Source organism: Phymastichus coffea, unplaced genomic scaffold (assembly GCF_024137745.1).
Source record: "Phymastichus coffea isolate CEN01 unplaced genomic scaffold, Cenicafe_Pcof_1.1 PCOF00202, whole genome shotgun sequence".
NCBI lineage: Eukaryota > Metazoa > Arthropoda > Insecta > Hymenoptera > Eulophidae > Phymastichus > Phymastichus coffea.
The window spans coordinates 23,721-35,962 of record NW_026707013.1 but is presented as its reverse complement, the minus strand read 5'-3'; the positions used below and the strand labels follow the sequence as shown (position 1 = coordinate 35,962).

Sequence of the window (12,242 nt, the reverse complement as noted above, 5' to 3'; positions counted from 1 at the left end):
AAATCATTGTATAGCCGTTCCAAATCGTTATAGCCGTCGATCAAGTTCGATTGATGTGTACGTAACAATATACAAAATGATTTTCAGTGATTTAAATTAACAATAGTAATTATAAGATTAAGCTATGTTATGGGTTCAGGAAAATCCGCGCGATGATGCAAAAGAACTATCCGCATAACGTAGGAAAGATTTTTTAAATTTTAATTGACAATAATATTCCAATATCAGGCTACATTTGTTTTTAAAATAACAACTGAACTAATCAACTGTGGTTCGTTGTTGTGCCATTTTCGATTTGTTTGATCGTACGTGTCATAACTCTTTGACATGTACAGACTAACTGATTCACGAGTCTCTTTCCAATATTCCAACTTTAGCCCGGATATTTATACTTGTACTTCCCTGCCTCGTCCTCGTAGATCAATACATTTAATACTGCTAGTTAGTATGCGTTCTGACCACAGTGTTATTTGATCACGAGTAAAGCGAGTGCGCTCCAAATCGGAAGAATGGAGTAACGATACGCAGCATAGAAAGCCCATTGTAGTGCTTCCACTCAAGTTCAAAAACGACGAACCAGTATACTGGAATCATTGGCAGTGCTGATGTTTCATTACAAAGATTATTTTTGTTCGTGAAGTTTAAAAAAATGTATTATCAGTGAAATCTGTAGACCTATGCACATGTGTTTAATAATTCAATTTTCTTTTTTATTCGAATTGAAGTGCACGTTAGGTTGCACGTGTACAGAAACAAACAGTTGTTTATTACACGGATGGCAAAACTATTTTCTAATCCTAGGCCGTAATTTTAACGAGATGACCTATTAAAAACAAAATTTTTGCGACAAGTTCGGCAAGTACTGGACCAAGTTTCGCGAAGTGAGGAAAATAAAAGTCTCATGCGTGAAAGCCGTAATTGTCACTTAACTTTGACCTTGCCAAAATTTATCGAGCACATTTCACTTTGTGCTCGTTACCACACATACGCGCGCATTTAAGATGTGGAACGAGATAAGAAAAATACGAACAGTGAAGAGTGGAAGTAATAACGACGCTGATCTCGACGCGGTTTCGAGCTTCAAGTCAGTAATGCATGGGTCGAGAATGACGAGAGACACACTTTCCCGCTGCACGTTTATCTGCTATTCATCGGTTTTAAGCCAACGAAATTATCAATTTGCGCTCTCATTAAATAGTAACTATGACAACGATAAAGCAAGAGCTACAAAGAGAACAGGATAAAGCTCGAAGAAATGTCGTGCCAGTTATATACACGAGAGGCACCCACTACGAGATTGGATTTGACGTTGTGAGTTGGCGCAAGCAATCGGCAAGATTTTTCATGAATTTTGTAAATAATGATCGACTCGTTATCGAAGGGAAAAACGTTTGCGGAGATGATCCGCGAACATGTTGATCATTATTGGCCATTGAATGAAACTTACATGATCCTGTACGAAACTCAAGAAGGCAAAGGGATTTACGATGAGACGCTTGCCTGCGTTGAAAAACAATATTCGCAATATGTTCGCGAGATTCGGGGTACCGCCGATGGATCTGGCGTACCTTTCCACAAGGTAAATTTTATGGTTTATATACTTTGATGTATGTGTTGTCGAATCACCAGAAAATAATTCAAAAAATCCAACAAGAAAAGACATTTTCATATCTGATACTTCAAAATGAATATTTTCTTGTGGAAATAGTCACGTGTACTGCACATATTTATTATTATGGCGATCTCCAAAATGAGTTCTTTGTAGCTGTTTTTAATGCATCTGGATGATATCATAACGATTGCGGCGTCGAAAGACGCTCAAAGAAGCCTAGAACCAGTAGGCTGTTCGGCGGTCGTCTGCAATCAACCGGGACAGGTAATACTGTTGTCCCTGTTCGATATTGACTTCGAGTGGAAGTTCGATCCAGCACCGATAACTTTCAGGAAATATTGGGTCACAACGAGGACGCTCTGAGCGAAACTTTGAGTCGCTGGTACCTTATTGACGCGCACATTAACGAACCGAATTTGCCCGAGGAGAAGTTCTGCTCGCTGAGTTATGCTGGGTTTTTGCCTGGTTACACAATGGGCTACAACCAGCACGGCCTCGTCTTCTCCGTCAATACACTCTACGCGTCGACTCTTCGAACCGGAAAGACTCGTAAATGCCTCTAAGCAATTTCGAAAAGTTCGTGGATGTGCGCCCGCGCGCGTCAAAATTTTTCTTTCCATTCAGCGCGATACTTCTTGGCGCGCGCTTTACTTGGCGCCGAAACCTACACGCAACTCGAGGCAATTTTGCGGAACGACGGCCACGGCGCTGCCGAGGGTTTTTCCGTAAACCTGAGCTTTCATCAAGAGGTGCCTCGAACGTTTCGTAATATCGAGGTGGCCCCGGCGGAGCTGGGTCAAAGCTCCTCGAAAATCAGCACCGTCACGGCTAACCCTGGGGAGTACTTCTACCATTGCAACAAGCGAGTATAAACAGTGATATATTTGTAACGGTGAGCAAGATTTATGATACGCTTTATAGGTACCTGCAGATGTTGATTGACGAGAATCCACGGGCAATACGAAGTAGCATTCATCGAGGAAAAGCGATAGAAAAACATTCGCCGCCGGAAACGCTTCGAGATGTCGTTGAAATTCTTAGCGATCAGAGTGATGAGGAGCTACCTGTGTACCGAGAGCTTGGCGAAAGATCGAAGACCATTTGCACGGGTAAAACTCTGTACATAGTATTGAATGAAATTACATTCAGTTATATATTGCTTTTTGTGATGGCGGTTTTGTTTTAGGAGTTTTCGACTTACTCAAGAAAACATGGGCTATATATATTGATAAACCCGATCGTACGGCGCCTGTCATTGTATTACCTATGTTCTTCAAAAATGATGAGTAATCTGGGAAAATAAATTCGACAAAATGTATAAATGTATTAAATGTTATATTAAATTAAATTTAAATAAAAAATGCTCCAACAATACACGAGAATCAAAAACACATCATTAGGCACAGAAGTAACATAGGAAAAAGAGGAATGATTGTACGTTATGATCGAAAATTCGAAGTAAGATACACGACATATTAGAATTTAAGAGTCATATATTTGTTTGAAATCTCATTGAAGATGAAGCATTTTTCCGCCGATTTTAATATTTTTTGCCTTTCTAAATTTCGGAAAACGATCCGAAGAGGACTGAGAAATAATGCATTTGTTAAAAAATGTTTAATAAAAAAATGACTCCGGCGCCTGGCCATTAAAAGAAACAGAATAACTCATAAAGAGCTTTGCAATTGTTGTTCAAAGTTGCAGAAAACAATAATGTCATAAGAATAAATTGTTTCCAATATTTGACCATTTTGATTTAAATAAAAGTCCGTAAAATATGTTGATTTTTAATTTTTTTTATGTTTAAGGATATATAAATTATCAGTGAATATCTATACATAAAAAATAAAAATAGCATAAGTTTCAAGTAGCTAAAATAATATAATAATGAGTCCGGATAAGCGTAACTTGGTTGATAATTGTCTGCCACAGGAAGCTACGCGTAAACCAAACAAATGAGAGTATGAGGAAATTCAGTATACAAAATATAAAACGAATGTTTCAATTTCAATTATTCTATCAAATCTGATAGTTTTCTTTATTTTGATACATTGGTCACACAGTAACATTTCAATGCTGACTCAAAGTTTATGATTCAGGGTATATGATACTGAGAAGAAGAGCTCTATAAATAACGAAACGTTGTTATTCGCTGACTTTCATTAGGAATGTCTGTTTTATATTACGATATGTTCTTTTTTAGTATTATGAATATGAATATCACGAGTTAATTTGGTGACACTTAGAGTTAGGTTCAGGTTCATGATCTGCGATATTACATTCGCATTTAGATAATCGTAAATATGATGTCCTATTGCTTGGACGATGTGCGTATGCAATTTTTGTGCATATTTTGTGCGATCGAAAGTAGGCCAAGACATGCCGGAAATCCAGCAAACATTTCAAACATAAATCCACAATAGAAACTTCTATGGTCCTCTGAAGATACGTCACCCGCTGCGCTCAGCACTGTTTTTAGGGAACATTAAATCTTCTTGTTGCAATCCGTTCAATCAAATTATATCAATTACAGTAGAGAAATCTGGAAGAGGAAACTGACTGTCAATGGATTGACATCGTTATTTATTGTCAGCATATTCTGACTCTCCGTTTCTTTGATTACATTCCCATGTAATTAATTAAATTTTGTTCTCGTATGAAAACTACGAATATTCTGAGTGATCTTCAAGTAATCCAATCAGGTGGAGTTAGCTCATCAACCCTTCGGTTTAAAAATGTTATTAGATTTGATATTTGAGTTACTGTTTCTTCTATTTTTTGATTGTGAATCGCAGCAATATTGGGCATTTTTTTTTCAAGTGCTGTAATCTGAAATGAAAATTTATTATTGATGTATTGTGCTAGTGTTATATAACTGCAATATATAAGCAAATACTGTTAATAAGTATGCGAACGCATACACGCGGTCGCGTTCGCACGCACACTTACGTACGAATGTATGAGTGATTCTTCTATAACATAAACAGATAGCTATAAAATTTTATTTTCATTGACTAATTTCTTCAGACTTTTCACCATTTTTCCATTTAAAATTACATTACGAAAACAAGCGTTCACGTTGAGTTCACGTGAAATTATGTTAAACTTTTTTATAACATATAGGTAGCCGATGACCTTCAATAAATAAGGAAATGAACATTTGTAAATAAAAAGTTTTCTTTTATCAATTATCTTGTATCAACTAGATTTTATAATTAATTTTTTTAATTTAAGTAAAGATCTACTCGTAGAACATAATAGTCAAAGAATGTTAAGATGCAAATTAAAAGTCTTTTCGTCCGTTGATCCGAAATTACATATTTCTAACTACTTCATATATTCATTCTAATGCAGTCACATACTTTCAAAATCGTCATTCTCTACTTAGTACTATATTACCTATTATGGGTTTATTCAAACCATTGAAATTGTTACATACAATGTTAGATTGTTCTGGTAGGGACTTTCTACATAAAAGCCATCGAACATCGGACATCGGACGCCAGACGTGCACGAAGGTGTAAAAATGGATTAATTATTTTACACTAACTCGTAAAATAACAATAAATTTTGCATATAGTTTTTTTTAGACTACACACAAATCTTTGGTAAGATCAATTTTTTTTACCTCAGTATTCGTCCAACATCTGATGTCCGAAGGCTGTTATGTAGAAAGTCTTTAAGCTATCGAAAGAAGGCAAATGAATAACTGAGCAAATTACTAATTAATACGATGCTCTGTTTAATTGACGATTGAACTACTGATGATAATTAAATCTATGAAGCTTATTATGGAAGATACAATATACATATATAATAAATTTTATCGATACAAAGTTGTAGGAAATTGGTTGCACTACAGGTAACTCGTGATACTCTATAAGAATACAGTTGTGTTATTGATTTTAAAGTCAACAGACCTAATCCAAAAATAGATATTAGGCAAGCCTTTTCCTACTTAAATGTTAATTTTAATATGTTTAACCGTCTGTAAAAAAGTTGATTTCACGTTTTCGACTTGACTTGCGTTTAACTTTAGAATAAGAAAAGTGATTTTCCGACACTCCGTGCGCAAAGTGAGTTTTTTTTCGCAAACTCGGTAGAAAAAGTACGTTGAAAATCGCACTTTCCACACGTTGCATCAAAAAATACGGGATGGCATATGTTCGTGAAAGAGTTTCTCGTCTCGTGTACCTTTCCATCCTCGCTTCGCTCGGGCATAAACGCCAGACGAGACAAGAATCTACTTTCCCGCACTTGTATTGTAATGTATTATTTTTAACAACTTAATACCAAGTTTTCCCCAAGCCTAGGCATCTGATATTTTTACCTTTCTCCACTATCAATCAACAATCTGTTAACAGTTATTTACTAATATGTAGTAGATAATAAGTATCTCAATACCGATATAATTAAAAGAACTGTGACAAATATGTTAAGCGTGAATTTTAATTAACGTTTATAAAAAACTTCTTACGAAATTATTCATTAACATTTATTAAAATAAATTGAATTGGTAGAGAAGTTATTATAAATTTTGAAATCGCACGTTATCTTGTGGAAAATCAGCTGATACTTGTCTTCACTTTTGACTAACAAATCTCTTCACGCTTAATTTTTCTTAATGATATTTCGATAATCACTTCATGCTTATTTTTCTCAATAATATTTCGATAATGAATATTGATTGATGAGTTCTTCTATTGATTCACAATTATAGTTTGTACATACATGAATATAATTACATTATCTTCAAAATATACTTTTAACCTCAAAACTTAAATCAGAGGGTTCATCAACTTGATGAGTAGGAATAAAACAATAAACTTTTCCATTTTTTAACTAAAAACCACGTGAAAAACAATATAAAAAAAACTCTCTTAATACAAATATTACGAAAGATGTATAAAAAATAATATATTAGTATTTCTGCATTGTATTAATCATTCTAGATTCTATTTTGTTCTCTATTCGATAATTTTTTGTTTTTTTAATTGCTTACTTACACGTTTTTCAAGCTCAATTATTTTTGATTTGATTGCTTCGACATAATCTAATGAAATCGTTCTTTTATCCGGTTGACCTATAATTATAATTATTAACGTAGATTTAATGCGAAAATGAATATAGTATAACTTTCACTTATTTTTTAAAACTAAGTAAATATAGGCACTTACAAAATTGATGAATATTAACAATCTCAATAATAAAAGGCCTATAAAAGATAATTCCATTACTAATCGCGATATGTATAAATATACTACTTTTATTTCAATACTTATAATATTACTTGTCCTTTGTACAGCCTTGCAGAAGAAAAGAATACGGAATCAAAGTATTATCATATTTTCTAAGTTTAATAATTTTTGAGTTATTGTCTTCAATTTTTTCCTTAGAAAATACAATTGATTTCAATTCTTCAAATGTTGAATGTGGAGGTAGTAATGTTTTCTGAACACTCATACTCTCATAATTAATATTACTAAGTCCTGAAAAGTGATTTCGATAAATTTATAAGTAACAAGTGCTCCGGTGAATTCGTTTCTCATGCAAAAAATGCAGCTTAAAAAATTATAAAATACGAATAAAAATTTCGAAAGTACTTCAATCTTTTGGTTACACAAATACTAAATAGAGAAAAATTACTAGGTCATTTGGCCTCAAATCATATGAATCTAAAAACACTGAAAAATTAAGCAAAATATATTTTTTTAATCTTACCGTGTATATCAGTACGTTGGATCACAAACCATAAATCTTTATTAATATCGCTCATTTTGTTATTATTCCATTCCAACCTTCAAAGCTTCAAATCATTTGCTTGTACTTTTGGTTCTACTTTACTCCTTAAAACAATTGCTACCTTGACCATTTTCGACTTTTTTTAGTCTGTCTATAATCATATAGAGTTGGTCAGTCATTATTCGATTATTCAACCGTATTTCCTATTTTTTTTTTCTTTTTCTTTTCGTCGATGATCGGAGCCCAGACCTTTTACGCGTCAGATGGCGCCAACTTGGTCTTCCTTGTTCGGTGCCACTTATTAAATTTATTGATACTGTGACTGCAAATACGCGGTTTCCTTATCAAGTTGGCGCTATGTTTTGTCTTTGGATCTTGAGTTTCTGTTTGATTTGAGGTTTGTTGATGAAATAACAGTATCTCGTTTGGTCCAATGGTCTTCGTAACCTCACGGTTCCAGCAAGAAACGAGCTCCATAGTGAGCAGTAGGTCACGGATAGGAAGTATTGACACGCTTACTTCTATAAATTGTACTTTATTAGGCCCAGGACGTTACTGAAGCTTTCGACGCATCTGCAAGCGATAGGTCGGGACAGGATAGGAGGAGGATCCATGGACCAGCCCAGCTAGGAGAGGACTTTCACCAAAGAGTGCTTTGCGGCTGCGTGTTGCTCGCACCCCCCCCCCCCTCCATAACAAGCGCGGATTGTACGTATACGCATCACATTCAGCCACAGGTTCTTTACGAGAATAATTGTTGAGTAGTTTTTCTAATTGATAATCTAATACTTACGTTCGTTGTGATGACGCCAAACGACTAACGTTCGTTATTAGTTAGTAATTTTGAAAAATTTTCTAGCGACTCTGTAGCTCCGTTGGAAGGACGAGCCAATTTTTACTATTTCATGTTATTCATTTTTATCTTCAAAATCAAGTAATATATGTAATATCAGCGTGACAAGTAATTTTTAAAGAATCAGTTGAGAATAATTTGATTTCAAAAAGAGAGACAACATTGATTCGAGCAAATAAACTAATTTGTTATTTCAGTAATTTTAAATCGAGATTAAAGAATTGTATTCTTCAAATATTAGCAAGTAATCAAATATTTTATTTATCAAATTTGTATTTTAATAAGCCTTGATTTTGAATAACTATTATTTTTTATAAACCGCAGAAAATGTTAGGATACAGCGAAGACGCCTTGTTTGTGACTTAATATTAGAGGTTTTCTATCATGAAAGAGATATCGAACGGCGGACAACGTACATCGGCTGTGGACTGAAATTATCGAGATAAAAAAACTAATATTACTACTTAATATCTTAAGTTAAATTGCGCAGGATGTGAATAACGATAAGATAAATCTGCTGTATTATCATTATTAGTACAATATTAAATAATTTAATTATTTTGTTTCATTATAATACACGTTTGACGCCTCACGTCCAATATCTCCTTATACAGAAAATTTCTTATTCTAAAAATCTTCAATCAAATAAAACTTGCAATATTTCCAATATCTACGTTTCTTGCTACCATAGAATTTAACTTTATAAAACGTACAGGAAAATCTTTTCAACATAGCATATTGTTTCAAAGATGCTTGGCGCATGACTATGTGTGACTCGAGATGACTTTGCAAAATGATTATTACGGTTTCATCATAAACTCAAATTTTCACCAAAAAGTACTTCAAACAATCTCATTGGAAAATTTTATCGTTTCAACGAGTGAATACATGTAACTATCGTAAAAATGGTATTTTTGACAAGTAGCGTGAACTTCTATAATTTAGTCAATACTGAATGAAATGATCACAGTATTATTACTACAGTTACTGTAAATTTCATTCACCAATCTTGAAGTCTTATTGAAAAATTTATTATTAATATTTATGGTCCTATAAAAAAGAAAAACGAAAATTTTTTTAAAGAATTTCCGTAACGATGAAGAGACAACAGTAAATATTTGTTATAAAAAAAAGATACATTTATTTATAACACATTGATTATGCGATTATGACTTAATCCGTGAAAAAATACCAAAAAGACAGTATAAGAAGAAATAAATACTTTTCTTTTTACGAATTTGACGAATAATAAAAATCCACGAGACTAGATGTCTACCATTGAACACTGAACTTCATTCAATCAATTTTGCTTCCTTTAAATTACGCAATAATACAAATACTATCGTCGATTTAACAGCTGCTAAAATACCGTTTGTAAATATCTAATCCAAAATAAAAAGTAAAAAAAATATTTTGCGATTGTTACACAATTCTTTTAACGACAGAACGTCGGAACCACGACTTTTTGGCGTTTTTGAGATTTCATTCCAGAGAAAAATTCTTTGATATCCTCTTCGCGCACGACTTTCTTGTTTTCTGCAAATTTCTGCAGATATTGCTTAAGATTCTCCTTCATCTTGTTGTACTCTTCAATAGCATTTATTTGCTCAACATGACCAAGTGAAGCGAGTGCCCGCATTCCTTGCTCGTACCGAGATTCTCCTTTGCTTGCTTTTCCAGCTTCTTCATACGCTTGCACGCTGTCCAAAGGATCGAGAAGATAAGACAGCTCATGTTCTTCATACGTCTGCAAATTTTTCAATTAAAATTGATCTTTTATGAGGAAATATATTACGTGAAGTTTCATAAATACCTTTTTACACTTATCACAGATACACAGAGAACAACGCCATCCTTCTGTCCAGAAAATACTTCCTTCTTTCTTAAGAAATTCTTCAACTGGGAGAATACATTCTTTCTCATCTTTTGTTTCGTCAACATCAACTTTTTCTTCTGAGCTTGTTTGAGATTTCTTGGTCTTAGAAACTGCAAAAAATTATGTTGAAATTTAATACAAATTTAAAAGATACTAATAAGATATTAAGTAACTTACTAGAATACTTAGTAGCATATCTCCACAAAAAGTCATGAGACTTCATGCAACCGGCACAAATCATTTCACTATAATCATTATCTTTTGGAAGATCATCACCATTTCCTAGATGCTATTAAATTAATACAGACACATTATTAACAAGAATCAAAGTATTATTAGTTAAAAAATATTAAAAAATAACATCTCAATTTACCTGTGTATGATACCAATCTTCACAAATAGTACATTGAATCATTTCATCACTTTCAGTAGCTTCTGGATCTGGGTATGGTCTAGCACAGGTACAATATACTCCATCATAGTTCTGATTATACTTATTTTCAGAATTCTCTGCTTCCTTTGACTTTAGCATAAAAAATTTTGATGAAATAACTCCTCTGTTTTGACAATAATGTTATAAAAGTTCTTAAAGCCTTACCGTCTCAAGACTACAAGCCTTGTCTCCGAACTTTGTATTTCCACAATCACATCTTGTGTGTCTCTTGGTATAGAGTTCAACCAGATCATGTCCTTCATGGCAGTGTAGAGAACAAGCGAGGCAAATAGCAGCTCTTGTACCAATATTGCAACAAGTTTTACAAGCATACAAAGCTTGTCTGATATATCCCTGGAAAAAAATATAAAATCAAGAAAATGATAGCAAAATTGTTAAGTCTATGTAGCAGAAATTTATGTGCAGTTGATGTGTTCTTGTTAAAAGATTATTTTTGTTGATTCCAGATGTATTTACTGGTAGGAAGGTATCAAGTGAAATGTTTGATGTGAATATTTACATGATTATTATGAACAAATTATTAGACAATATTAAAGAGAACTAGAAGATAGAATGTAAATAGAAGAAACATAAAAATTGAAGCCATAGTATATGTGAACAGATACAATCCCATGCAAAAAGTTCGAAAGTCGATTATATGTCAACGCGAACATGAATTTTCCGAATCCTCAAATAATAATACCGAATTTCCGAGGAGAATTTATCACACCAATAAATTAATCTAACAACGCAATCGAGTAGAATTAATATAGTTAAACCGTAATGAATCGCAATAGATACCTTTGAAAAAAAATCCGCTATAAAAACATTTTTGAAAGAAATTTTAAGATTGGCAAAGGAAATCTTCGTACTTTAAAGAAATAAACGGAAAAACCATTACAGGTTATGTGAAAGTCATTCATACCTTGTTATAAGTGCAGTTTTGGTCATCGGAAGCTCCAAGAACAGCATTACAATCTTCCTCGAGAGCATTCTCTTGTTGGAGCACATCGAGCATTGTCACGGAGTTTTCCTCATCTTCCTCCAATAAACTGCCTGTTGGCTTCTCGTCACTCGTCGATTGCTCGGCCATTTCTCTTTGTTCTCAAGTGAAAAGCTTGTTGTGATTATTAGAGCTAAGCAATGCAATACGATCAACGTTAATTTATCTTTACGATGAGCGGACTTTTAACGGAAATCTCGATTGCGAACTCAGATAAAAACGGTGAATTTTGCACGGTACGCAGGACGCTGCCTGTCAACTCACCGCCAAATGGTCGATTTTCGTTGGATATCGTTCCCGGTTCCCGCGAACTTTTGCTGCATTGCCAATTCTCCTCGCAATGTAGCAGCACCATCGCGCGGAGCAAACGATTTATACGTGCCGCGTAGTTTTAATATTTTTTATTTTACTTATTCTTTTTATTTATATGATTGAATACTAATAATGAAATTTTCCTTTAACGTTACATTTATAAATATTTTAAAAACTGACAAATGACATTTATATTCTTTGTTTATGTCTTTTTGAAGCGATAGATATTTCATGTATATAAAAAATGATTATGGCATTTAATTGACGCTGCAGCAGGTTTAATAAAACAAGATAATAAAAAATATCTGACTTTATTTCATCAAACGTTTCATTCTTAATGTGACACAAGATATCCGCAACTGCTTTCGAACAAACCATTTACAAACATATCTATTTGAAACATCTGACATA

General features: G+C 33.5%; 3 protein-coding genes across 3 annotated transcripts; 1 reads left to right on the top strand and 2 right to left on the bottom strand.

The window, feature by feature from the left end:
* Positions 1–495: 495 nt before the first annotated feature.
* LOC131673877 (beta-alanyl-dopamine/carcinine hydrolase-like) lies at positions 496–3,351 on the top strand. Its single transcript, XM_058952231.1, has 7 exons — positions 496–1,311; positions 1,382–1,579; positions 1,766–1,876; positions 1,945–2,161; positions 2,237–2,474; positions 2,534–2,721; positions 2,799–3,351. The coding sequence occupies exons 1-7, from the start codon at positions 1,204–1,206 to the stop codon at positions 2,900–2,902; spliced, it is 1,164 nt and encodes a 387-aa protein (XP_058808214.1). The 5' UTR covers positions 496–1,203; the 3' UTR covers positions 2,903–3,351.
* Positions 3,352–3,630: 279 nt separating this feature from the next.
* LOC131673879 (uncharacterized) lies at positions 3,631–7,911 on the bottom strand. Its single transcript, XM_058952233.1, has 6 exons — positions 7,604–7,911; positions 7,334–7,505; positions 6,903–7,101; positions 6,790–6,827; positions 6,619–6,695; positions 3,631–4,441 (listed from the first exon to the last, which is right to left on the bottom strand). Exons 2-6 carry the CDS (start codon positions 7,386–7,388, stop codon positions 4,298–4,300), a joined length of 513 nt encoding a protein of 170 aa, XP_058808216.1. The 5' UTR covers positions 7,389–7,505; positions 7,604–7,911; the 3' UTR covers positions 3,631–4,297.
* A 540-nt stretch (positions 7,912–8,451) lies between these two features.
* On the bottom strand, positions 8,452–11,797 carry LOC131673878 (putative E3 ubiquitin-protein ligase UBR7). The gene is made up of 6 exons (XM_058952232.1): positions 11,442–11,797; positions 10,682–10,870; positions 10,457–10,606; positions 10,261–10,372; positions 10,021–10,193; positions 8,452–9,954 (listed from the first exon to the last, which is right to left on the bottom strand). The coding sequence occupies exons 1-6, from the start codon at positions 11,607–11,609 to the stop codon at positions 9,643–9,645; spliced, it is 1,104 nt and encodes a 367-aa protein (XP_058808215.1). The 5' UTR covers positions 11,610–11,797; the 3' UTR covers positions 8,452–9,642.
* Between the last annotated feature and the right edge of the window lie 445 nt (positions 11,798–12,242).